We start from the raw sequence: 27423 nt of genomic DNA, 5'->3' as shown, positions 1-27423 counted from the left end.
AATTTTAGGATTCCTTTCAAAATAAAACCGCCAAGGTAAAACAGGATACGGCACTCGGTTGACGTGAGCTCTTCAATGAACAGGATTTCCGAATCATTGATTTCGTCGACTTCGTTTTCTGTACCTTCCTTCTTGGCGTGTGCAAGCAGATCGACAAGGTAGTCACGGTCGTCAAGTTCGTAACTTGTCGACCTGGGAGTTGTGAAGAAAGTGGCTGACGCTGATGAGTCGAAGTGCACACTTCAAGTCGTACGCAGTGGGCACTGGCTTCATGAGCCGCACCACAGAAAAAAGGTTTTCTAGGCAGTTTTGCAACAGTCTGCTAGTCAGAACGAATTCATACCTTTCACTGCCAAGAAGCACTTCTTGAAGGCGAAGGACCACCGTTGTTGAAATTAGGACCCCTGCTTGCGATGGCTTCCACTGAGATCCAGTGCCATTTTCAGTTCTCTGATCGTGTCTATTGCCATACGCAGTGTGTCCAAGGCGGCATGATATTTAGTCATGTTCCTGCGGCTTAGCGCCATGGTGGAATGACGCGATGACATAAGGGCGTACCACCTAGAAACGAGGTCCATAAACCACGCTGCTGTTTCGGCCTCTGGCTCAATCACTCCTTCTTTTATTAAGAACCGAATAGCTGGCGGGGCTTCTCGGAAAAGCTGGACAGTGACTCCAACTTTCATCTTTGTGAAGTGTCCGCCACTAATGTGGATTTCTGATAAATTTGGTGCTACCTTAAGTTCATTGGCAGCGTCATAGTCCAAGACGGCCTGTATATGCTCTAGTTTCACCTTCGAGGAAGTCAGTCCGTTCTTGCTTACTGTATCATCACTGAGTGTGAACACTTTACAGTTTAGAAGCTGTCCTTTTAGGTTCTTAAGGACATGTGCTGGGTCAGAGATGAAAAAAAAAGTTCCTTCCCGTCTAAGGTTGGGTGGGGTATTGAGCACGAAGTTGTCGAATGGCGGTGACTCGAAAAGCCAAATTCTCTCCACATAGTGCGATTTGCTGCACCCATGTCACAGGTGACTACCCGTACTCTTAGAGAAATCTGGCTGCATATCTGGACTATTTCCGGGACATACGTTCTGAGTACAGAGCCGTCCACGTGCCTACCAGTAAATTCATAGGCTATGACTTGCTTCCATCTTTGGTTTACCCCACCTAGCATAAACACCAGAGCATGGTTGGCTGCTTCTTCAGGCTTCGAGGGCAAGGTCGTTCATCCCAAAATCACGTCTTCTCCACGGTCGAGCTCAAATCCGGGTGCTATCTCCATTTCATCTAGAAAGAGAACACAGTCTTTTTCCACGTCCTCCATTCCCTCTGCTTTCGACCTCATCACGTCGATCACTTCGTGCAGGATACCTGGCAGAAACTTTACGCTCTGAATTCTTCTTGCTAACGTTCTGCTTGATGGAAGAGGGTAGCCAATCTTTCTGAGCGTTTCATACCCAGTGGTTCCACAAGCAAATTTAATTTTTAGGTCTTGCTTTACTGTTTGCGCTGACCATGAATTGCCACGATTGTTGTTCCGAGAAAGGGCATGAATTTGGTCTTCATTTAAAAACTTCGTATTTCGTGAGAAATTAGCTGCCTCTTTCTGCAGCTTGCGATTCTGCTTCTGTAGTTTTTTGACAGTGTTCTTAGACTCTTATGGTAATGTTTCAGCTTATTATTGGCTGCTGTGAGATCTGATATCTTCTTCCTAAGCTCTGCGGCCTCAGAATCAAAGGGTTGGGTCGCACGAACCACTGCAGTTTCTTGAGGCCGTACATCCGTGGCGGCCGGAGTAAGTTGTTGACTAGCATTGCTGTTTTCTGTACCCACCAATGTCTCATTTATCACTCCGTCTTACGATGAATCTGCTGGAGGATACTCTTGCGTATTTAAGGGAAGGACGCTTCTCACGTCTGGTGAAGAACCTTGTGCGGCAGCGTCATCACTGAATAATGCAGGCACATGCACACTTCGGTCCCTTGGTGGCCTCCGCTCTTTAGGAAGTTCTGGAAGCAGATAAATAAGCGAAAAGAGCACATAACATATTTAAAATAGTGGTCCTTTTGAAAAACTCCGAAAGTAAGCTTTTCTGCATTGCAAAGGACCCTTCACCATGACGGCCCATCCTAAACGTCATGTGCAGCTGTTTTTCACCCCCCTTCAACAAAAGTAGTGGCTACGCAAAGCTGGTGCTAATCCTTTATCCCGACAGCGTGTCGTGTAAAGGAAAGGAACGCGGCATTGGGCTATATATGTCTGCAGCATTGCACTTTTTTTTTACCCCAAAGCTGGTTTGGCGGTCAGGGTGAATGAATTTTGCAGTGCCAAGGAGCTGACCTCCAAAGTTTTCAAAAGGGTCCACAGAAGACGAGCCAGAAAACTTAACATGCATGCACACCAACCACTTCCTCACTCAACGTTTTCAGATGTAGACGACGAGGCAATAAGCAACATGGCAACAAGCACCAAGGTTAGCAGGTATCTGACCTTTGAATGGGAACACCGTTGGGACAGCATTGGGCTTGAGCTTCTTCCATCCATCCGCGCGGTTTTGTTTGAAGCTCTTGTCTTCGAAATTAGCCTGCAGATTAATTTTTTATTGTAATTAGTCCCGCATTTCTTGCTCGAGAATGAAAACAATGAGCATAGCGCACAAGAAAACAAAGTAGTCCAAATATATCAGTCGAATTACTTTAATGAGCGCCTCAAACTGCACATAACAACATATTCTGTTAACCTCATTTACATACCTAATGCGGCGTCGTTGGACGAAGCATCGAGCTAACAGTCAGCGCACGCTACCGAACGCAGCATACGTGCCCAAAACTCTAAAACTGTAAGTAAATTAATCCGTGCTGGTTCCTAGACAACTCAAATGCACAGTAATTGCAACAGCCTATGTGCCCTCGCTTGTTCTCGTGCTCTGTGCCTTGATTCGTGTCGGCCGCGGTTCGCTGACAAGCGCCTCGTAAAGGCAATTATTCTATAATGAACAGAAGCGGCGGAAGCGCGTTTGGTACGCATTCACGAGCGAAAACATTGCGTCATGCAATTTCGGATGCAAACAGGCAAGCGGGAGGCAATGGGCGGTTCGGCGCTGAAACGTGCCTTTTTTTTTACGCCGAGCAAAACGAATAGTGCGGAAATGACATCTGACTAATGCAAATGTTGTACTACACTTAGCTGGCTAAACGCAACAGTGGTGAATAGCAACAAAAACAGCACTGAACCAACATGCAGCACTTACACTACAGACACATGAGGAGTTCGTCGGTTGCCACTTGTCACGCTTGATCCGGACCAGCCACAGAAGCCTCCTTTTCGGGTCTCTTGGAAAATGGAACATCCTCCAACCATTTCTCGAATGGTTGGAGCACTGAGGAACACAACATCCAGTCATTGCACGGCGATGAAAGGCATGCGAACGCAGGCACGCAGCAGTGCCGCCCGCACGACAGCAGAGCGGCGAGGTCGACGCGGGAAACGCAATGGCGGAGGGAGCGCGCGAAAACCGGCTTTGGCGGCGTCGAGTAGTTCAAAGGGTGACTTCACACTGAGCGGGGGCGCGCGCATCGAGGCACCCTACATTTATCTACATTTATCGCATGTCGCTGCGTTATTGCTATTATTGTTTGTATTCTGTGGAATTTCTTGTTGGCAATTGTTACACGTTGATTAAAAGAATGAGAGACCGACATTTTAAGAGTATATTTGCAAGAAAAAAAGAAGCCGCTGAACGTTTCAACAGCTTGTGCCCTTCATAAGGAGAACAAAAAAGGTAGCTAAAATCAACTAGACATTGCTCATTCCCCAAAAGCCGTAGAGTAAAGGCGATGCTTAGCCGCGTAGAGCGAAGTATTAAGTTTCTTCACGCAAAATCTCAGAACTGCCACATGCTGGTTACCTGAACAGTATTGCATTCCGTTTTTAACTATTTCGAAAAAACGCTAAATTTGATCAGGAATAGCTTTTAAACTAAACAAGGCAGATGGATGAAATTTTCAGAATGGAAGAACGATTAGACGATCTCAAACTGTACAAAAAGTCGCCGCAGTGCAATGCATATCCCAAAAGTTATTGCAGATTTCATTGTTCTGTTTTCTGTGCTTTTCAAACATGCGTGGCTAATAAACTAATCTATACATGTACTTCTAAATGCTTAAATATGCTCACTAGCATCAGATCTCAAAGTATCTAGAAAGATATTTCTCTAGGTGCAAGAGGTTTTTCACAATTTTGCATTTCCTGAGACAAGTTGAGCTCAACTGCCAGTTTTCATCTTTGCGTTTTCTTTTACAGTTGAAACAAATTTGTAGCTAGCGTTAAACCAAATGCATCTTTTGAAAGCAGAGAAAACTAGCTTTTCGGAGATATCTGAGCCATATTTTTATGAAGCGAACGAGCGAGGTACAGTCGACGTACAAATTTCACCAAAAATGGTTCCCGCTCACCGTCAGACTGGGACCGCCACCTTAACCGCATTCAGAAATGGTGTGACGATTGGTTAATGCAGCTTAGCCCTCATAAGTGTCCTTCCACCGCCGTCGTAATCCGCTTGATCTTCCCTACATAATAGCTAATGCTCATTTGCAGCCCGTTCAATCATAGAAGTATTTAGGTGTCACCCTGCGTAGTGACTTGTCCTGGACCTCGCACATTACTAATATCATTGAGTCCGCTAATAAAACGCATGTATTTTTACGCCGTCATCTCCGCCATGTCCCTTGAACACATAAAACTATTAGCTTATAAATCTCTTGTAAAACCAAAGTTAAAATATGCATCGCCCATTTGGAGCCCTCATCGTGCCTACCTCATAAATGCACTTGAATCACTTCAAAACAGAGAGGCCAGATTTATTCACTCTTCATATTCAGACGACGTGAGCGTGTCACCACTGAAAGCAGAATCCGGTATATTACGCCTTTTACTCCGTCGCCGTAGTGTCAGCCTTTCCTCATATCAGGTTTTTCCATAGTTCACTTGGCTGCGCACCCTACATTGTCCCATCAGCCACCATACTGCTACGGACGCTGCGAGGATGACGAAGTGTCTTTGGTAACGAAGAGGACGCTGAGGAGTGCGCTTGTGTGCTGTGCGACTGTTCCAAGCCATCGATATTATGCCTAGCAGATTAAGGCCGATCCACACGACGGTCCGTTCGCCCGCGGCCCGCGCATGAACACGTGATGCGCGGGCCGCGGGCGAACGGACCGTCGTGTGAATCGGCCTTTACCTCTGCTGCTTGTAGCCATCACGTAACAATATCTAACCGCACACGTCATCCACTTGAAGTTTCCCGTCCACGAGCTCGCACTGTCACCTTTGAAGCTTCGTTTTTTTCCGTGCTGCTGCAGACTGGAACGACCTATGCAAAAACATTGCTGCCATCAAGTCCTCATCCGCGTTCGCCGAAAATGATGCAAACCAACTTTCGTTGTATTAACACTTGGCCATCCCAACGTTTGTTCCCACCCCTTGTGTAACCCCGTCACCGGGTCTTTAAGGAAATAAAAAAATTGAAAAAAAAACTGCTCGAAAAGAAATTACTGCAACGCCTTGAAGAAAGCGCCAAAAAATTCAGGGGGTCCTTTGACCGTCTAAAGTGCGTAAAGGTGAAAGCGTTTTCCGCACCACTTTGACTGCCTCTGTGGCCCTGGTGACGTCACCACTGGATGATCTCACTCATAATTAATGACTGATTGCTAAGTAATGACAAATTATTAATTAATGACTAGTTACTGATTAATGAATAAATACTAATCAACTGCTAATTAATAACGCTTTAGCTTCGCATTTACGAGTGGAACGCGACAGCGTGTTCTATAGCGCTGCCAGGGAGACCACAGAACGCCACCACCCGTGCGGCGCGATGCCTTGCCCACTGAACGCAACGCTTTTTGTGGAAAGGAAATGGCGCAGTAATTCTCTGTCATCTCGGTGGACACCTGAACCGCACCGTACAGGAAGGGAGGAAGTGGGAGTGAAAGAAGAAAGAGAAACAGGGGTGGTGGTGGTGGTAGTGGTTTATTTAAAAAATAAAAAGTGAAGCAAAAGAGTGTTGCCGGCCGGGGCAATTGCTATCTAATATCTTAAGCACCCGAGCTGCAGCCGGCGGAAACGAAAGGGAAAGGAAGAGGATAGTAAGGAGAAGTATAGAGGGGAGCGACAGCGAGAAAGGACAGGGGAGAGCTTTGTACACTATTTACAAAATACAAAAGTAATCAAGTTCGCGCCGCTCGCGCGCTAATGTCCAAGCATTGTCCGAAAATAAGCGCGCGAGCGGCCACTGCGCACAATCACTTACACAAGAAGTAAACTGTATGTACATAGCCCCGCGCACGTAGCGTCCTGTCTCGGACTAATCGCGCGCGCGGCACACTGCACTAGCGGCCGGGGTGGGGCGCCCGGCCGCGTATACCGTCCGAGGTAGTACCCACGGAGCGTTCGTGTCACGCGTGCACTACCTGGCGTAGAGCAAGCGGGGAGTCAAGTCCGCCTGCTCGATGAACGCACAGAGGCTCACCATTGTTCTGTCACGGGTGCGCGCACTGCCGCGCGGCCACAGGAGCGCTTCGAGACTGTCCGGGATGATTCCCAGCGCCCTGTAGGCCGCGAGCATCTCGCGACACGGCACTGCAGAAGCGGTACAGCAAAGGAGCATGTGCTCCAATGTCTCCACTGCGCCGCAGTCAGCGCACGCGTCGCTCGACGAAAGTCCGTGGCGCACCCGTCTTTCCCCGGGCCACACGCAGCCGACGCGCACTCGGATGATCATCGCCCGCTGGAGGCGCGACAGTGAGCGCGCGCCGACGAGAGAAATGCGCTCTCCTCGCGCGATGCGAGGGTCCGGGTGTTGCTGACGGAGGTGGTCGTAGATCACCGCACGCACGTCTTCCAGGGCGAGCGGTTCGTCGCTGGGAGGAAGCTGATGTGCGGCGGTGGCGAGCTGGTCGGCTTGTTCGTTGCCGCGGATGCCGCAGTGACCGGGCACCCACTGCACGCGAATACTGCATCTGCGCTCCGCGAGGCGCTCAATGCGCTCGCGTAACGCGCACAGCAACGGGGTGCCACGGCCGGGAGTCTGCAGGCGGCTGAGGGCGGCACGGGAATCACACAGCAGAGCACACCTGGGTGGCGGCGGAGTAAGGGTAAGCACCAGGTCCAAGCCCAGGCGAAGACCCAGTAGCTCCGCCGTGGTCGAAGAGCCCAGGTAAGCCACTCTTTGCTGGCGGTGCAGCTGCAGGGCGGGGATGGTGGCCGCTGCGGCGAGCGAGCAGTTTTCGCTCACCACGGAGCCGTCAGTGAACACAAGCAGATGGTCGCGCAGTTGCTCGTAGATGACGGCTCCGGCTAGCTGCTGCACTGCACATAGTGGTGTGCTGCGTTTTCCCGCGATGCCGACGATCTCTCGCTGTACCTCCGTCGTGAGGGGCCAGGGGGAGCAGAGGCCGTAGGGGGGCGTGGCGCGCGTCAGCTGGTCATATTGCTGCAGTGCCGCGCCCATTCTTGAGCGCGGGTAGTGACGAAGGCGCTGCAGGAGTTCCGCGCCGTCTGGTGCGCGGTGAAGGCGGTCAATGTGGTGCAGCGAGCGCTGCGTGGCCTGTAGCTGCAGCGGCCACGCGCCCGCCTCGGCCAGTGTCGCCTCGCATTGCGAGTTTCCGGGTAGACCGAGGCAGGTCCGCAGCGCTTTGCGATGCTGCACCTCCAGTGCCTTCCATGATGGTTTGCGCACCGTGACAAGGGGCAGCGCGTAGAGTATCGCCCCTAAGGCTGCGGCGTTGTAGAGGCGCAGCGCAGCCTGCTGAGAAATCCCCTGGCCCCGGGCGGTGAGCTTGTGCACAGCGGCTGTAGTCCTCTTCATCTGCTGGCAGGCCCTGGTCGCCGCGGGGCGGAAGGAGAGGCGCTGGTCGATTTCCAGGCCCAGGTACCGCACGGAGCTCTTCCACGGCAGAGGCGTCCCAGCCAACGTCAGCGGCGCCAGGCGGGCGCATCTGCGAGCTGCGCAGGCCATGGCTGCAGTCTTCTCCGCGCAAAGCGCCAGGCCGAGGCCCCGCAACCGGTCGCCGATAGCGTCAAGGGACCACTGGAGACAGTCTCTCACGCGGGAAGCCTCGCCCGGAGGTCCCAAGCACCACAGAGCGATGTCGTCCGCGTATATGGAGATGTACACGCGGTGCCGGTTGCCTGTGGGCAGACAGCCCGGCACCGCCGACATCGCCACATTGAAGAGGAACGGGGACAACACCGACCCCTGCGGCACGCCTAGATCCACCGGGCGGGGCTGAGAGAGAGCCGCTCCCACGCGCACGCGAATAGTGCGCGCGTTGAGGAACCCCTGCACATAACGCAACAGACGACCGGCCACGCCCGCCTCTTCCAGCCTCGCGAGAATTACCGCACGGTGGACGTTGTCAAACGCACTCGACACGTCGAGCAGCAAGAGCAGTGCTACCTGCCGCGCCGCCACGGCGTGCTCGAGTGCGGAGACAACGTCCGCGATTGAATCAGCCGCGCAGCGCATCCCGCGAAACCCTGTCTGACGCACGTCGAACAAGTCTGCCTCCGCGGCCCGCGCATGCAGGCGTTGGAGCGCCATATGCTCCATCAGCTTGCATGCCGCCGACGTTAGCGCCACTGGCCGGTATCCGCTGAGCTCCGTGGGTGGGCGGCCTGGCTTCGGTATCGGGCAGACGACCGCTGTGCGCCACTCCTCAGGTAGCACCCCGCGTTCCCACACCAGGTTGAGCTGCCGCAGGAGGACTTGACGTTGGTCCGCGTCCAGGTTGCGCAGCATCTGGTACGTAACCCCGTCTGGCCCGGGCGATGAGCGGCGGGTGCAGTGGTGCAGCGCGTCGTTCAGTTCCGCCGCTGTGAAGAGCGCGTTGCACGGGCCGTCATCCGGAAGAAGAAAATGACAATTGTATTTGAGGAAAGGAATTCTCACATATCTCGGTGGACACCCGTCAAAAGCGTGACACCTCTGCTGACAGCCTTCTGTCGACGACGATGAGGCTTTCGTCTTAAAACCTGCTGTAAGGTCGCTGTACGCACGCGGCATCTCGTCAGTCAGACAGCCCAGGCACTAGTGCAGGGTCGGAGTAATTCCCTTTAGTACCAAGGGGCCTGTCGGCAGGGAAGCATTCGCGCGGCCGTAGAAATGACAAGCATAGCGGATTGACTGGCGACCGGCGGATCTTCAGAGACGTTGTTGCCTTTGTGCAGTCCTGCGGGACGATTCATGAAGGTGGCGACGTCGCGACGCCAACTACACCTGCCCTTGGGCAAGCGAAATTTTTTAGAATTTCGAAAACGCAATTAGAGCCTCTGTGCGTTCATCGAGCAGGCGGACTTGACTCCCCGCTTGCTCTACGCCAGGTAGTGCACGCGTGACACGAACGCTCCGTGGGTGCTACCTCGGACGGTATACGCGGCCGGGCGCCCCACCCCGGCCGCTAGTGCAGTGTGCCGCGCGCGCGATTAATCCGAGACAGGACGCTACGTGCGCGCGGCTATGTACATAGAGTTTACTTCTTGTGTAAGTGATTGTGCGCAGTGGCCGCTCGCGCGCACTTATTTTCGGACAATGCTTGGACATTAGCGCGCGAGCGGCGCGAACTTGATTACTTTTGTATTTTGTAAATGGTGTACAAAGCTCTCCCCTGTCCTTTCTTGCATTCGCTCCCCTCTATACTTCTCCTCACTATCCTCTCCCTTTCCCTTTCGTTTCCGCCGGCTGCAGCTCGGGTGCTTAAGATATTAGATAGCAATTGCCGCGGCCGGCAATACTCTTTTCGTTCACTTTTTATTTTTTAAATAAACCACTACCACCACCACCTCGCCGCTGTGGCTCGACTAATTTCGGCCATTTCCCGCGCCATTCGAAAAGCGCTTGCTTGCGGGAGGGCGCAATGCGACGTCAATCAGATCACGAAATTCCGCGACGCACATGCCACACGACAACCTCTCCCTACTCCTTGCCACTTCGCTGCTCCATCGCGGGCAGGGCAGAGAATGTCACGTTGCGCGTTGAGAATGTCTTTGTCGCGATTTAATTGACGTCTCTCTGTGCCCTCCCGCAAGCGCGCGGTTTTCGCATGGCGCGGGAAATGGCTCAAATTAGCCGGGTCACAGCGGCGAGGGTTGTTGCTTTTCCAAATTCTAAAAACTCATATGGCTATTACTAACGGCCGGCTTAAAATCTCCAATTGCACTCAGGTGCCTATCGATTTATTTAATCACTTTACTAGTTAACATACCTCAAAAAACCTATTCCTGTCTGCGCGAAATATCACGTGCCACGCGTTTCCACCGATGGATTAAAAGGCGCGTAGGCGCAGAGTAGACCTGCTTTTTGGCTTAGGACTTAAACGGTTTGGAGCTGAATTTTTAGCCCACACGGCATCACAATACGCGTTATCGCGGCGTAGAGATAGCCAGATATCGGCGCTGCATAGCCACTGCCTGCGTCAGACGGAAAGGTGCATGTGCACCTTATCGTAGAGTTAACAACTACACAGCGTAAGCAGCAAGAAAAGACAGATGCACAGCTACCCAGCTGGGAACGTTCAGTGCACTCGTAGCCTCGAAAGTCGTCAGAAACAAAAAAAAAAGCAAAAAAGCAATGGCTGTGGTAGAGAGAGAGAGGGAGCGAAAAAGAGACAATGAAAAGAAGAAAACTACACCAATGCTGTTTCTAAAGAACAATGTGACTCTGTTTTATGCCCTCAGTGTTCAGCTCACTTCATGCATAGTGCCATATATATTCCTTTGCAATTATCCTCTCATTGCAACGTCATTTCATCCACTGATTTTATTTGACAGATATTTGGACATACATAATGTACTGCCGGCAGCAGGCTTAACACGAACGCTCGAGCGGGTGTCTTCAACTCACATTAGCGCCGCTGGTCGTTGGCCGCTGGGTCTGAGACAATGCTGAGGTGGAAGCAAGTCATCAGCTGTCTCCAACGGCCGCAAACGCACTGTGCAGTATACTGTGTCGGACTCAGCGCTCAGCGGCTCTAATGCCAGGGCAAAACGTGGACTCGAGCGTTCGTGTTAAGCGTGCTGTCCGCGGTACATACATATCGCTTTTCAGCGCTCTTCTGTTTAGATGAACCTGTAATGAGACAGACAAATTTTCTGGTTTCTACAAGTTAGTCTTAAAAGGAGTGTGCTGTATTTAAAAACTTCATTAGTTATTGCCGCCTGCTAACAACATTCACTTTATTTAAATTCACCAGAAGGCTTCGTTTTTTTTATCTTGATGCATTTTAGCTGAGGCACGAAGATGATGAAATCATGCTTTAAATACGATACCACCTATTCAACTCGTTCGATCACAAGCATATTGGTTATAATCATTATTTGACTGCTTTTATCAATTATCACTAAAACTGCGTGGCTTCCGCTGCGAACTATCGACGTCCGTGAATATACCTGCATAGTGCAGCTTCTTGTATCCCTTCTACTCTCCTCCTCCCCGCTCCGTTCACATGAGCTGCTCAAGAACGCCCGCGGTCAAAAAACTAAATTCTGCATCGCAAACCTAAGCGCCGCGCGCAAGAACGGCCACAACGTGCCAGTGAGACTTCGGAGTCACGTCAGTCGCTTTTACGTAATGTTCAACAGGAAACGCAGTGCGCAAATGGTAAAGAGAACGGAGAGTGGAAATGTGGTTTGCGGTTCAAGCGAATCGTTTTTGCTAAGCAAGCGGGGTGGTAGGCGGGCAGAGATTGGTCGAGAAGCAGAGCGACGACTTGAATGCAAAGCGAGCTGATCGCGTCCCTTTCGGGCTCACGCTAGTCGTAAAACAAATAGGGATGCTTTGGTACCTTGTTTAAGCCACCGGCCGGCAAGTGTAATAAACCACGTTGTGCACAAATGGCAGTGCGCCCCGAGCGTACATCTGGGTTCCGACGTAAGCACCTGCGATGGGCCAGTAACTGCATGCTGCTACTCTTCCAGTAGTATCTAAGGAGCAACTTCGGTACTGATCTTGAGGCTCATAAAACCTAAGTGTATTCATTCTGTCTTCCGCTTGCGCAGGAAAGGTTAATGGGAGAGCTGGGGGAAACGCCTTTGTATTGCAGTGGACCCAGTTAGACTGCTGATGATGATATTGGTGTTGTGTTTATCCTAGCCCAGCAGCGTACTCACGTGGACATCAGCGCTGTTCATCGTGGCGTGGTTCGTCAAGTGCTGGTATCTTCCGTGGCTGCGGACTTGGTTGGCGCTGCGGCCCTTACCAGGACCATGGGATGGAATACCGATATGGTATATTTTCAGGATGTACTGGAAGTACTGGAAGCGACTGACCATCGGCTACTTTCCTGAAGGTAAGCGCTACGCTGAAAGGCGGGCTCACCTAAAGCAGGCCGCTGGTTGACTTCCTGTGAGTACTTGAGATATGTTGCCCAGCTGGTTGTTTGTGCATGTTAATAAACTTTGGAACAAGGCGCTACATGCGCCTGTGCTGGCCGTCCTGTTGTCTTGTGTGCTCATGTAGCGCCTTGTTCCAAAGTTAACTTCCTGTGAGGAAGTGATTCCGAACACTCCGGAGGGAAGATGTCTATTGTGTATTATTTCGCGCTCACATCGTGGCAAGGCAAAAAAAATAGTAACAGGACAATAGTAGTGGCCAAGAGTCGGCAGGTTGTTGTGGTGTAAATGTACAGGTTGGATTAGCCTTACAGTATCCTGCTGCAAATTGCTCATCCCCAATCATTGATTTAAATCATTGCGAGCTCTACCACTGTTCCATAAGGTGAGTGTGCTCTAGAAACTTCAAGAGTGATCGTGACCCTGATCGCCGCTCAGTTGAAGAGACCTCAGGGCGCACGATGCGTGAGACGTCGTCCAAGAGAACGGTCAGTCTTCTCAAGTTTTCCAGGAGTGTCGCATGTAGGGCAAAAAAAACGCGGGCGCGCTAGAGCGAAATAATTTACATCACCCCACTTTTCACAGTGCTTGACTGTAACGATGCTGACATTTTTTTTTGCTTACCAAACATGCACTTTCCCCGGTGGCGCTACCAGTGAAGGCTGAAGTGCTCGCATGCGCGTCCATGACTATATACCTCAACGATAAATTCACTCGCAGGAGCACGGAAAGGGGCCTTCTTCCCACTCTTTGCCGTTGGCGACTTACACTTACGGCAGCTCTAATAGTGTGCCGTTTCTTACTTTCTTCTTGTTGATCCGTGAAGTGCGAAAACAAAATATATCGCGAGACGAAATAGCAGGTGCAAATATAGCCAGCCAAGCGCATGAGATTTTTTTTATTTTGAGGACTCGCCATGGGGCATAAGATGAGGCTGTGGATAAGCTAGAATACATCGTAGAGGCTGTTTTCCTCCAGAAACCTGAGCAGGTTCTGGAGCTCCTAGCGTTGTCCATTAGCCAGAAGCTGAGAGGTTTTCTTCCCTTGTAACCATTATAAGTCAAACTTCCTGTATTTGTCTTGTTCTTGAAGCCTGCATTCCTGGACACACCAACAAAACGTGGCGAAGGTCCACCGCAGCGGCCGGCGTGGACCGTTTAGGGCATGGGCTCGCCACTGAGTCTTTTTGAGAGCCCCATCGGTGCGTTACCGAAAGGTTGAAGGTTGCCCCAGCCCTTCTCCTTCTAAGAAACATCCTCCAATCTCTAAGTTATGAGGGGGGAAGTTGTCGGGGGAATCAGGGCACGCGCACTTTTCTTCACAGAGGACGACAATATTGGAAGAGGAGCGGCGATCAAACGGTAGGCTGGTGCGGCCGGGATGCATTCGGGTTGGGGGCTTGGTGTGTAAGGGCGTCTGTTTTCATCTGGTCAAGTCTCTGAGCACTTTATTTTTTCCAAATATCTGGATGCGTTTCAATATTTCTCACTGAGAGCACGCATCTCCTGAGTGATACTTAGCGTCTTTGTAACTGTTTTCAGTTCTTAATAACCTCATGAAATTCTCGTATAGACGCTATATAATTTAAAGAGTCCAACACACCACGGGTACCACAGAGCTCTATCACAGGCGGGTCTGGGTGGTCTGAGACGTATTACTGGTGGGTGATTAACTCAGTGTGGGCTGGTCTAGTAGTTTCCGCTCTACCTCCGTTGTCTCTGACCGACGCATCCGTATAAGGTGTACATGTTCCTGGACTGATATCAACCACCATTCGAGCTTTCGGCATGGCTTTACGATGGAGTTGAGACGTCTTGTTCCTAGCTATTGTGTTGTATGCTCACAGATGGGGGTCTTTCACTTTCGGTGCCTGTGCTGTCACTTCACTGTATACGGCTGCAACGGGTGTAATGTATTTTCTCTTTAGATGTCCTGTTGCCTCTCACTGTTCAATAAGTTTAGTCGGTGTATTCAACTGTGCATATTCCTGGAGGACCGGGATGCGTGTAAATCTTGACAAGGCCTTGATGGTGCGCATTACGTTCCTGCTTGCTCCTAGTGCTACGCGCTGTCGTCTCGTCAGTCAATGTAACTGAGCCTGGTATAGTATTATGGGCTGAAGTACTGAATGTACAAGACGTCTAGCTGGCCATCTAGCTCAGTGCCGCTGCTCTCTTAGATGAAACTCGTTGGGTCAAGTGTAGCGTAGTCGCTGTTGCTTTCTTTGTCCTTTGGAGTCATTGTGTTCCCTGGCCTCTCTTATGTATGTCTAGCTAAAGGACCTTCATCTCGTCCACATCTTGCAATGTCTGGTTACCAACCTTGAGCGTGGATCTTTCATCTTGCAATTTTATTGCTTTCGTTATTGTTAGACACGGTAATCTAGCTGGACTTATGTGGTGAAACCAGGCCTGATTCTCAGTTGTACTTTTCCAGTGTGTTCAAGCCTTCTTTTAAATGAAGGCTCTGCTTTTCAAGATATTTATGAGTGGACCACATCGTGACATCATCCGCGTATATAATGAACTGTTTACGTGATTTTTCCCCTCAATATGTGGTATTTCTCCTGTTTCTCCTAAATCTAATAAATTTTACACATTGAGGGCGTAATGTTGTAGGCCTTAGTAATTGTATGCTGGTAGGATGTTTTCCAGCTTCTAGTATGACAACGACGACCGAATGTGGACGTATGGAAGTCTTGTAGAATTTTCCCTCTGTCATACCTCATTTATCACAACCCTAGGGATCGATATCTTCTCTTTCTAGGCTCTTGAAGACTTTGTATGTCAGGTTGTCATGTCGCGGTGTTGTTCGTTCTCTCGCTTCTATAGCAATTGTTACCCATCAGCTCCACTGTGGTAAAAGGAGATTTTAATCTCCTCTTGTCTACTGCGTCCTTTGGCGGGGGTAGGGCTGGAGACTGCGCATGATTTGCGAAGACAAGGACTGCTGCCTGATCTGAAAACTCCTCTGGTATTAACTGTAGAGCGAGTCGAATTCATTCAGCATAATCTTTATTATGCCGCCCCTTTTCTGTGCCTCAGAAAGTCCTCCGGAGGGCTTTGTTGTGCCTTCTGGCGCCAAAACTACTGCACCAGTCAGTCCACCTCTTATGCGCCAGTTGCTTATCATGGCAGCGTGCCTGATAGATATGTTCGTCGGTTGAACGCTATCTTTCCTTGAACATCCTCAAGGTGGCCAGTAAACTGTGTAGTTGTGGAAGGTGGAGGTCTATGGTTGACAGATCCTTGTTTACTGTTGTATTGATGGTGTGGCCCTTGAGTACCGCTTGTAATGTTGGCGCAAGCGTATCTGGGCTTACGGTTTCGGTACCAGTATTCTGCATAGCACCATCCCAACGTGTTTACAGACTTTTGTTTCATTTTCTTCATTTGTGTCGTATTGAAACCAACGTTTATGGCGGTGTGATCACTGCTACCCCATGCGTCTAATTCTGCCTCCCATTACGGTGCACCGGGAGCCTTCCCCCACGTCCGGTCTAGAGAGAGCATTCGTGTTGCGGGCAACTTTGCGACCCCGAGGGAGGTACAGCAGTGTGAGCTCCAAGAGCTGATGCTGCTCCATGGCCTCCCGCGCGAAAGTCGCCGGTTGCTTGGGCGACCGCAGAGAAAACAAATGCTGACGTCGTGGCTCACACGCGGCAGTAACGTGGAGAGGCTCTGAAACATTTATGGGTAGACGTGCGGGCTAGTTGGTTGTCCATGCTTCTACGGACGCAGACAAAAGAGACACACATAGCGCTGATATACAACTACGTTGCAACTGCTGACTTGCAAATAAATGTAGTTGCAAGTCAGAGCTGTGTGTGTCTCTTCTGTTTGCGTCCGTGTCTTTTGCACTGGTTTAAGAAGTTTGAAACACTTGCTTTTTGTGTGTTTGCTTCTGCACATGGAATGTAGCTGGGACGCCATATGTGAAGGGGAAGAAACAAGTTTTCCGCCAAGCCCAGGAAAGCGCCGTTCGTTCGCGGTGCCGCAAAGATAGCAGGATTAAAAAACAATCCAGTTTTTCGACCATTTCAAGCATCAGCTGGTTAATTAAAAAAAATACATTTTTGGATACTTCCTTGTAGCTTTCAGCGAAGAAATCATGGTACAGCACGGAAAAGGAGTCATTCGAGTGGTTACTTTGACTTTTGAAGAACCGAATTTTTGGTAATTTTTGGTCACTTTTTCTGTAGCAGCTATGTCGTCGTCAGCATCCACGTCCACAAAAATTCTCCACAAGTCCAAGAGTATCAAATGCCCTTACCCACAACGCTAGTTCTTGTTCCCCCATTTTTTCTTCATATTTAAAGCAACATATGATTGAGAGCAAGACATAGAATAAAAGGACCTGTCGGCCCTCATCAGAGCTAGCGATGTTGCACGTTCACTCACGTGTTCATACGACGGCTTGGCAGCCCTAGTGGTAGCAACAACTTGGGCTCCTACATGTTCCATTCTTAGATAAAATGGGGTGAGACATGTGAGGCATGCGGCAACAACAAAGAAGCTTGAAGGTTTGAAGCATATTAATGAAAGAAGCCCACAGTACAAGAAAATAGTCTTGGTAGTCTTAGCTTTTGACGGAACTGATTCGCGCTTACCAAGCCATGAATTTAAAGCAACACAAGAAGATATATAGTGGCACATAGACGGGCTCATATCGACTCGTCTGCTTGGGCCTTCATGTCTTAAATAAATTTTTATCATTTCAAAGGACAAACTAACTAGTAGAAGTAGAAAACTAGATGCTCGCGCTCGGTTTGAAGGGAAAACGAATTCATCTTGCTGTCCTGGGAAGTGAAAAGTATGACGTACTTCTGTGCTGAATTAAGACATTTTTAAAGTTTGCTGAACTATGCAGCGGTAGGTGGGTCAGTTAAAACATTCCGAAGCTGATCTCGTTTTCCAAGGATGCTTTCTTAGTGCGACATTTTCTCCCTTCACATATCGCGACGTTACCGGCGTTCATTACCTAAAAATCATTCGAGGTGCCCGTTTCCCATCGATTCAAAATATTTTGAAAAAGAAATATAACTGTACTTTTCACTCAAAAGAATGGGGAGAAAGAAGACAAGAGGGGGCCACTCGCAAGTCAAGTCCTAGGTAGTTGATGTATCGGCTCTAAAAACGCACAATGAAAGTTGGTGTCTCAAATTCCATCTTGTAGAAAGGTACAGCGTATTTGCTTTGCTTCCCCGATAAAAAGAAGACCACCATTGTATAACTAATAACAATACTAAGTCCTCCTGTCTTTGTATAAAGCACTCAGACCACCGCACATGTGCGTAAGAGCAATAGCTTAGCCTCACTACGGGGCCTAAAGTTCGCTTTGCGTTGTGGGGCTCCCGAAAACCTAAGTGAGCGCTTCTTCATTCTCGCTATTTATTCGGAGCAACAAGAAAGAAGTGTCGCTAAAGGCTGAAAATGTGATTGCCGGCGTTTTAATAAACTGTTCCAAGTTAACATGTTGTGAACCCTGGCGGGTCAGACAGCAAAAAGAAAAGTGCTGGATAAGAACAAAACTGCTCAAACTTTGGCAGGTCTTGCGACTCCCACCATAAACTTACCTCGCACTGCTTTATTGGCCACCATCACTATTTCAGGTGCCTTCAGCTATATGCGCGACTTGTTCAAGCAATACGAAGGGCAGACATTCAAGATATACCTGGGAGTATTTCCCGTCGTAGGAATACACACGCCGGAAGCTGCACAGGTGATTGCATTCACTGCTGTCACTGCTGCTTTTAGCGGATTGAAAGAAATTCAGAACGGACCCAATTTTTATTTGAAGAACGCTAGAAGGCGCAGTGTTGCTTTTCTGGAAGCCTGTATTTTCATACGACACAGAACCGCTTCTCCAGGTCCCAAAATATGTCTAAAACGATGGTGTAAGCCTCTTTTTCTTTTTTTAATCTGACAGTTTTCTACGACACATGCCAAGAATGCTGGAGAAGCACATTTTTCAACGGGAAATTATTTATGAACGAAGTTTTCTAACATATCGTAAGATTCCACTATAACAATCAATACATCCGCAGATCTTCCCTCGGCAGGCTTGCATTTTTGTTTGCTATTGGCGTTTTTGCAGCTGCCAAAAGATTTCCCCATTGGTTTTCTATGACACTCTTAACTACTCGACGCGAGCGATGGACAAACTTTAAAAGAAAGATTTTGCTACGCATCGGAAGAATAGACCATTGCCTTTAATGTTCGATAAAAGTTCCTTAAAATATTACCATACATCAATCAGACCATATAAGAGAGAGAAAAACTTCTTTGAAAGCATGATGATGTAAACCTGTTTTTTTTACACATTGTGTGCTTGTGATACCCTTTTGTGCCTGCGCTGACTTGCATATAATTAACTATCCGTTCTTTGAAAAAATCATTTGTTAGCTTGCGCTTGTCCCGTCTTCTTTCATGTGATTGTCCATTTTGCGCAACACACCTTTACGGTGCAATTGACCAACTTGCCCAACAACTCATCTTCCTGAATATTCCATAGCTGCCGCACAATTAAAACTGACATCCAAGAATCTTCGATTTGTTTACCCAGTAAGAGAAGACCTGAATTCAGCATAATTTTGCAGCGTCACCTTTCCTTCCCACCCTTCTTTTTTCATTACATTCCAATGCATCCTTCCCGTCAAATATTTCTGCAGTTGTCCCTTATTACACAACTTTAGAAAAGTGTGAACAATGTATAGCTCTTAAATGTCAACCCGTTCAATTTGCTGAGGCTGCAAAGGCGTTGAAGCGGCATTATTGGATCAAAAGCTTCCAAGGTTTCTTAATTAAAATGCCTCGAGCCTTAAATCTCTACCTCATTGACATTTTCTGACGCTTGTACCCTGGCAGGCTGTCCTCACCCGCAAGTGTAAAAAACCCGTCTTCCACAATTCTCTGGTACCATGGATCGGTAGCAAAAGCGTCTTGCTGATGTGAGTAATTTCATACGTCTTTTTGATCAGACTGTTTAACACCATTTAAAGTTTTAAAGCTCCATTTTTGAAACGTTCTAGTCTAAAAGGACACAGCGTGCTTATGCGAACGATGTTCATCTTCTCGTGATGAAGGTACATGTAAAACTGTATTTCTATTGCATGTTGTGCTGGTGCTGCACACCCTATCGAAAAATCTCATATATATGTGTCATATGTGTCTGGTTCATACGAGATTATGAAATATGTGTCATATGTGTGATATGTGTCATATGTGTCTGGTTTACAATTATTGGGAAAGGAAAGGGAAGGGCTGGGGTGGAATTATAAGGCAATTAACAATAAAATAGCTTCCATTGAAGTAGGTGAACTAAAGAAAGTAAAAAAAAAAATTTCGGACGCGAAAAAACTACGGGTGGGTCCGGATTCGAACCACTGACCTAGAGATCGACGACTAACTACACTAACCACTACACCATGGCTGACACTTTCTTTTTTTTCTTTATTGCATGGAAGAACATCCGTAGAAAGGAGGAAAACTTCAATCAGCCTGGATCGCGTCTCAAGTTGCCGGGCTGATTAATAGGAGCCCGCCATTGCCCTAACTCAACACTGCAGCCCCATCAAAACATCAAAATCCAGGGAGGCACACACATGCATCTAGGCACGGCAGCCAGCTTGGAGGTTCTTCGCGTGCAGCATATACACTCCTCACCAAAGCACACTGTTCTCGAAACACAGATTTGGACGATCTTGGTGGCTCGGCATGTCTGTCCATCATACGGCTTTTCCAAAGACTGAATAGTCCCATCAACATAAACAGATCATAAGGCACAACAGAGTTTTTGTCAACAGGCAGAAATCTAATAGTGTACGGTGTAATTTCAATGTCCTTCTTGAGAGTTCGTTGTAGTATGTCCCAAAAAAACATGGCATCACGGCACAGGATAAAACAATGATCAATTGTCTCAGGCACGTTACACAGACGGCAATTCACATTCCAAGGTACAAACATCCCCTTGTCATTAAGAAATGTCTTGACAGGCAGCGTCGCTGTGTGTAGTTTGAAAAAGAACGTTTTAGCGGCTGCCTGAATGCACATCCGCCTAACACGCTTTAGAACACTGATGTCCAAAGACCCCAGATAAGGCTGCCGATACAATGGTGTAGGGAACAAAGACTCAGTGAGAGCCTGGGTCATCTGTTTTCTCGAGAGGCTATATAGGTAATCTAAAGAGAAGCGCACAGTGAGGAAATTGAAAGTGTCAGCAGCCTCCTTGAGGAATCCCCACAAAGTCCCCTCACGAGCCTGCACAGTCGGTGCGAATAAGTAAGGCAAATGAAAACTAAGCCGCCTAATGAGCACAGCTACCAGAAACGGGTGGTTTGCCGATTTTAAAAAGAAAAAACGGGAAACAAGTTGATGCACGAACAGGTGAACAAGACCCACTCCACCACCCTCTAAGGGAAGGAACAAGTTGTCACGCCTCATGGGCTCCCATTGAGAGCGCCAAACGAATGTTGCAAATATTCTGTGTATTGCTTGCACCTTCCTCCTCGCACAATGCAGGACTTGAAGGACATACGCGAGCTTTGCAAACAAAAATATGTTACAGACCTGTGCCCTCGCAAACACTGAGAGTTCCCTACCCATCCAAGCCTGTGTTTGCCGCCGTAGAGTTACAATTTGTGAATCCCAGTAGGCTGTACTGTTGCGAACTTGGTGCAGCGGAACGCCTAGGTACTCAAGAGGGCTACTGTCCCAGCATATGCCACCGAACTGGCTTGGCCTAGTTCCCCAATAACCCAACCAAAAGCCTTTGGATTTCTCTAAATTGAGAGCCGCGCCTGATACATCACAGAACTGTTTAGTCAAGTTTAGAGCCTCAAGTACACTCTTTTTGTCAGAACAAAAGAGGGCGACATCGTCAGCATAGGCTAAAACTTTAACTTCACATCGAGCCAGAGAGAAACCGCGGATAGCTACGCTGTTAATTATACTGAGACAGAGGGGTTCCAGATATAGGGCAAACAACAATGGAGACAGTGGACATCCTTGACGAACAGATGCTTCTAGTGGTATTGGTTTCGTTAGCTCCTGATTAACAATAACCCTTGTATAGGAGTTCTTATAGCACAGCCTTATGCCTTTGAGCAAGACGTCACCAATATTTGCATACTCCAAGACCGCGAACAAGAAATCGTGCCGAACTTTATCAAAAGCCTTCGCCAAGTCAATTTGAATCAGAGCAACTTGGCCTGTCTCATCTGATATTGTCTCTAATACTGAACGTGCAATATGGATATGTGTTTGAATACTGCGGCCTCTAATACCACAGACCTGATGCGAACCTATCAAGTCCATAATGACGAGCTGCAGACGACTGCTAAGAACCTTGGCAAAAATTTTGTAATCAACATTGCAGAGGGAAATTGGACGATATCCCTCAACAGTTTTCAACCGATTAGTATCTTTGCTTTTGGGAATTAATATTGTGTGCCCAGAATAGAAAGTGGGTGGCAGGACACCCACATCATAAGATGCTTGGAAAACTTCCATCAAAACAGGCACTAGGCAAGGCGAAAAAGTTTTATAGAATTCGCTAGTAATACCATCTGGCCCAGGAGATTTCTGGCTCTGCAGGGCAGAAATGGCTGATTGAATTTCATCCAAAGTGATAGATCCCTTCACTATAGCACACTTCTCATCGTCTAGTCGAGGGAAGTTTCCGAGTAAGGAACTGTAATCGAAACCCTGATTTGGATCATCGCAACTACCAAACAGCTTTCGATAATAGTCGAAGAAAGCAGCAAGAATACCAGGCGCATCGCTGTATGTGCAATTACCATACTGAATTTCCAATATTTCCTTCGCAAGAGCATTCTCTCTTTCATCATTCAGGGCCCGACGAGAAGGTTGCTCATCAAGAAACCTTCGGGACCGAGATCGTATCAAGGCCCCCTTATATCTTTCTGTCGCAAATTGTTGAAGCTCTGCTTTTACGTTATTAATCTCTTCGAGATAGGCACCCGGGTTTACCCTCTCTAGCTCATGTAGCTCCGTTAGGGTGCGCCCAAGCTCACGAAGGTGGTGTCTCTTCAGGAAAGCGATTCTTGCTGAGGCCTCAATTGCCAAGTTTTTGATCTCCTGTTTATATTTGGATGACAAGACTTAGGCTATGCTTCCCACTACTTTAGAATTTGACGGTTAGGTGCGAGGTCAAATGTTTATTTGTAAGGTTTAAGGAGCTGAACTACAGCCGATTGCACTTACACTGATATTGTGAATCTTGATGTGCTCGGTGATAAGCACTGAAAGATCTTATATATGTATGTATTTTAATTTTCACAGCGCCTGAACCATTCATCGTAGTACTCTCATTGCGCACCTAATGTTAACTACAGTCGAAGCTCTTGCATGAAAATACCTGGCGTTATTCGCTCAACAGCTCAACTAAGCCCAGAAGGCAATATTTGCCTTCTAGCTGAACGTTTGTCCAAGCACATTGGAAACGCCTAACGTCATACTGTTTGGATAGGCGCTGTTTACAACAGAGGGCACAAGCAGAGAATCAGGGAGAAAAATATTTGAAACAGGCCAAGAGTTTTCTTTATGCGTTGGTTGGGCACTTGTTAATCGCTTGTTCATCCCTTCTTTTCCGCGTGTTTCAAACAGCAAGGCCCACTCTATAAGAGGCACTCATCAGCGGCTATCTGTTTCGCACGATATTGATGTAAGCTGATACGACGCATATCGGAGCTCTTGTGTACGCACGAGTGTCGCGTGTCAGTTGAGGTATGCCACATATGTAATAAGTGCATACAAGTTACACTTCCGTAGCGCGTGAACTACTATATATGCAGCATATGTGTTCATCTGTGACATTTGTGACGCGTATGAGCTCGTACGTGACACATATGAACTCGTATGAAGCATATGTGCTGATACGAGGCGCATTTGTCGACACATATGGCTCATATGATGCCCATATGAGTCCATACGAGGCAGATATGTGGCACATATGAACTCGTATGAAGCCTATATGTGTTCATATGAGGCACATATACTGACACATATAACTCATATGGGCTGCATACGAGTTCATACGAGACACATATCTGACACATATAGCTCGTATGTAACACATATGGAATGATACGAGACACATATGAATTCATATGAGATTTTTCGATAGGGCATGAAAGCATTTTAATGCGGCACACTTTGTAAAACTACGCCGTTCACGTAGTTGTGCATTTTAACCTGCAGAGCAATCCTATTGTATCCAACCGTTGCACAAGTGTCACTTTAAAGAGGCGCTAAAGGGGAATACTAGTTCAGGCTAGACTAGCGGCGCCTAATAGCAAACATGTCATTTTTACCGAACACAATCCCAAGTAGCACACGCAATCGGCCCACTACTGGAAACGTATTGGCAAGCACCTGTCCTACAAATGACCAGAGTGAAACCAGTCGTTCGCAATATTGGATCGATTAGCTGTGGTACTTTGGATGCTTCTGTAAGCCAGAAAATTGCGTAAAAGAGAGGAACACGCGGCGCCTCCACTTGAAGATTCGTGCAGCGGCGATGAGTGACGGATTAGTGAGCTTTCTGGATGAACGCTATTTTGGCTGCCTTGATGGGCAGTTACCGTCGAAATACGAGGAAACCAGCGCGGCGAGCACAGCACACAGCGCACAGCGCGAAGAGTCCTGTAATCGAAACAGCGCAAGGCAGACAATGGAGAGAAAGGTTAGACTCAAACACGAGCGCTTAATCTTTTCAAAAGCACCGAAGTTTAGGCCAGTGGGTATTGATCCATCTTTAAAACGTAGCAGCACGAAAAAAACGAGGACAAAAAAGACACAGGTACGACAGGACATATGCTGCAATTCATATGTCCTATCGTACCTGTGTCTTTTTTGTCCTCGTTTTTTTCGTGCTGCTACGTTTTCAGGATGGCTTAATCTTTTGCCTCGTATTCTGTGCGCGCAGACTGCGTGTAGCCTTTGCACGCATGCAGCAGTTAGAACAGCAAGCTCTCAACGGCATTCACGCTCTGTGGGCATGCTATGCGGCCGGTGAAGCGGCTTCGTTCTCATTTCAGCCATCGAATCGGCTACTTTGTGCTGGCTGCGGGCGTAATGATATTGCGAAGTGTTTGCGAATATGCTTCTAGATGTTGAAAAAATGTCTGAGAAGTACCACATGCTTGTCCCATAACCTCTCGTTTAGCTCACTAAAGAAAAAAAATTAAAAAATTCAAGGGCGCTCAATTAGACTGATGCGGAGGAAATGAAGCAGCGTTCTTCTTTCACTCGCCAGTTTATTCGAATTCTAATTATAATCCAAAACTGGGTCCATTGTCTTTCACTCCACATTCTACCCTAATTATGATTTTATTCCAGTTGGGACTACATGACAACGCAAACTCCGTCACATTGATACATCACGGCGGCTCCTCGTGTCACTACCTGCGCAGTGGTACCGCGGTTAAGCGATGAGCCGCTGCACGGGCAGGTGGCTGTTTCAAGCACCATCAGCGATGGGGCTTTGTAGACCCAGGTTGCTCTTCCCGAGTAATGCGGAGAAGGAATAGCTCCCGCAAGCCTCATCTTTGTACAGACAGGTCTTCAGAAAGCTGTCTATTTTGCGAGTAGACCTGGTCTTGTCTGGGTCATTTTATTCTCAGCAATTTTCAGTTTTCTTGCGCCATTCTTGTTCCGACGTCTCTCTCCTCCACAAATGGAGAGGGAAGCGCGAGGGGAGAAGGGGACTGTGTACAGCTGGCAGGTGGGGAGACGGAAATCCCCCTAAACACCGTTTGGCAGGCAGAGGCTTCGCACAGACGCCGCCGACGCCGCCCGACAGATTTCGCCTTCATGGCCTGCCTAATGCTATCGCGTCACAAGTTTCCCAGCACGTTTCGATGATCTCCGGCTTGAGTTGTAGAAGCCTATCTTGTGTAGAGTAGTGTTCTCTGGAGCCGAACTTCGTGTGCGGCAGGTAATCGTTGTCTTCCAGGTATGTGGAGATACGAGGTTGTACTGTTTCCTTCGTCAGCTTCCCCATGCACGATGTGAGAGATGCCGCGCTGAGGTTGTTGATGTTGATCTCTTTGTCGGGTTTGGAGATGAAGCTGACGTTGGTGGTCGTCCACGCCTGTGGGACGTGGCCTGTGAGCCAGCATTCATTGATATAGATCGTGAGGCGGGCAAGGGTAAACGTCGCACCCGGGTCATACTGGCCCTTGGTCTCAAGGGAGCTTTAGACAACGTCAAACACTCCAAAATTTTGGCCAACCTACAAAACAACCAGTGCAGTCACGGGATCTTAAACTTTACTCGTAGCTTCCTTCAAAACAGGCAGGCGCATATCAGAATAGCGGATACACGTTCCCCACCGAACCTTGTGGACACCAGAGGTACCCCATAAGGGATTGCTCTCTCTCCTACTCTTCAACCTCACCCTAATACATCTGCCAAGCCACCTCAACTGAATCGAGGGCATTCGCCATGGCCTCTACGCAGACGACATCGCCATCGGGACGACCACCGGCACCCAGGGCCAAATTGAGGAAGCTCTCCCCGCCACGGCAGTCAAAACCTACGTAGAGAGGTGCGGCTTGCGCTGTTCCCCCAAATCCGAGACGCTCTCCATGTGTCAGAAAGGCGACGATGCTCCCCTACACGTCACCGTGCATGCCACCCCTATCCCCGAGATGTAAACACTGCGAGTCTTCGGACTCTTATCACCAACAAAGATGATTACTAAATTACGCACGATCTGTGAGCAGATCAGGGGCATGATCGCGCGCATCACTACCATGAAACGGGGCACGCTAGAGAAAAACACACTGCGTCTGATCCAGGCCTTCATCCTTAGCCACATCGCGTATGTCGCTATAGTACTTACTCCTGCGGATAACTGAACTCAACCACTTCGACATCATCCGCACTGCCTACAAGAAGGAACTGGGACTCCCCCTCAAGAGACATCCACCGGTCGTTTTCTTCAGCTGGGAGTCCACAATATGGCTGACGAGCTGATAGCCGCCTACCTCACGGCCCAGGCGATCCGGCTCACCTGCAAGAAAACACGTCGGCAGGTCCTCGCCGACCTCCGTCTCGACTGCCTCCACCACATAGCAGCCAGAAAGATAATCCCCTAGAATGAAAAAGGCTTGTTTCAAGCACTTCTTTCCCCCAAGAAACATGCATCCCACCTACCAAAAAGCCCGGAGAAAAGCATGAAACCAGAAAATGCACCAATGCTTTTCTAACAAGGACAGCGCCTTTGTAGATGCCGCGGATCCGGTTAACGACGTCCGGTTAACGACATCTCAACCATCGCGGTGGCACACAAAGCTCAGACAATGGATGGGCTTTCCATCAAGTGCCGGGAAATTTCGGTGAAGAAAGAGGCCGCGATCGCTCTAGCCGCGTCTAATCCCTCTTCACAATATATTCTCACCGACTCTCAAACAGAGAATTGCAACTTCCCGCACGGCAGAGTGGCCCGGCAGGCCCACCAAATTCTTGAACAATTAAAAGTACACGCCTCGCGAAAGCAGCTAGTGTCGGTGCCTGGTCACCAAGGTATAAAAAAAAATGAATGCGCAAACGCTTCGGCCCTGTTCGGCGCCATCATTTCTCCCCTGGGATCCCTCCTCATCCCCTACTCGGTCTCCTCCACCCAGCTCACAACATATTCAGACATACTCCAGCACCTCCGAAACTCGGAGTTTTCCGCGAGAAGAACCGTCGACCAGCTGACGCGTGTTCGTCAAGGGTTGCGCGCGATCACACTTACTGCGTAGTTACTCAAAAAAAAAGTGGTAATCGGCAGCGCAGTGTGCCGTGTGATGAGAAATGCTCATGCAGTTTTTCACTCAGATGCGGTGTTGAATAAAATGCGCTAGGGCGTGACTGCTGCTTGCATGCTTCTGAGGATCGTTCGAAGCTTACGAGTACAGCCGGCCAAATCTTTAGCTAGCGTGCTCGACGACCACCTTTTCTGTGTTCCTGCGCCTTAGGACCACGGTGTATGAATATAATTAAGTGCTGACACTGCGCCCGGCGGCGC

General features: G+C 48.6%; 1 protein-coding gene and 1 pseudogene across 1 annotated transcript in view; one reads left to right on the top strand and one right to left on the bottom strand.

Moving 5' to 3' along the window:
- Window positions 1–1592: 1592 nt before the first annotated feature.
- LOC149354300 (uncharacterized) lies at window positions 1593–11451 on the bottom strand (annotated as a pseudogene).
- Window positions 11452–11626: 175 nt separating this feature from the next.
- LOC149354299 (cytochrome P450 4V2-like) overlaps window positions 11627–27423 on the top strand; it is an 80372-nt gene continuing 64575 nt past the window's right edge. The window contains exons 1-4 of the mRNA XM_089575954.1: window positions 11627–11656; window positions 12149–12344; window positions 17999–18108; window positions 19254–19336. Of these exons, the coding sequence (XP_089432080.1) occupies window positions 11627–11656; window positions 12149–12344; window positions 17999–18108; window positions 19254–19336 (419 nt within the window). The remainder of the gene's footprint in view (window positions 11657–12148; window positions 12345–17998; window positions 18109–19253; window positions 19337–27423) is intronic.

This window comes from Amblyomma mixtum, chromosome 3 (assembly GCF_055824585.1).
Source record: "Amblyomma mixtum isolate Tamu chromosome 3, ASM5582458v1, whole genome shotgun sequence".
Classification (NCBI taxonomy): domain Eukaryota; kingdom Metazoa; phylum Arthropoda; class Arachnida; order Ixodida; family Ixodidae; genus Amblyomma; species Amblyomma mixtum.
The sequence above is the reverse complement of the archived record's forward strand: the minus strand, read 5'-3'. Positions and strand labels throughout refer to the sequence as shown.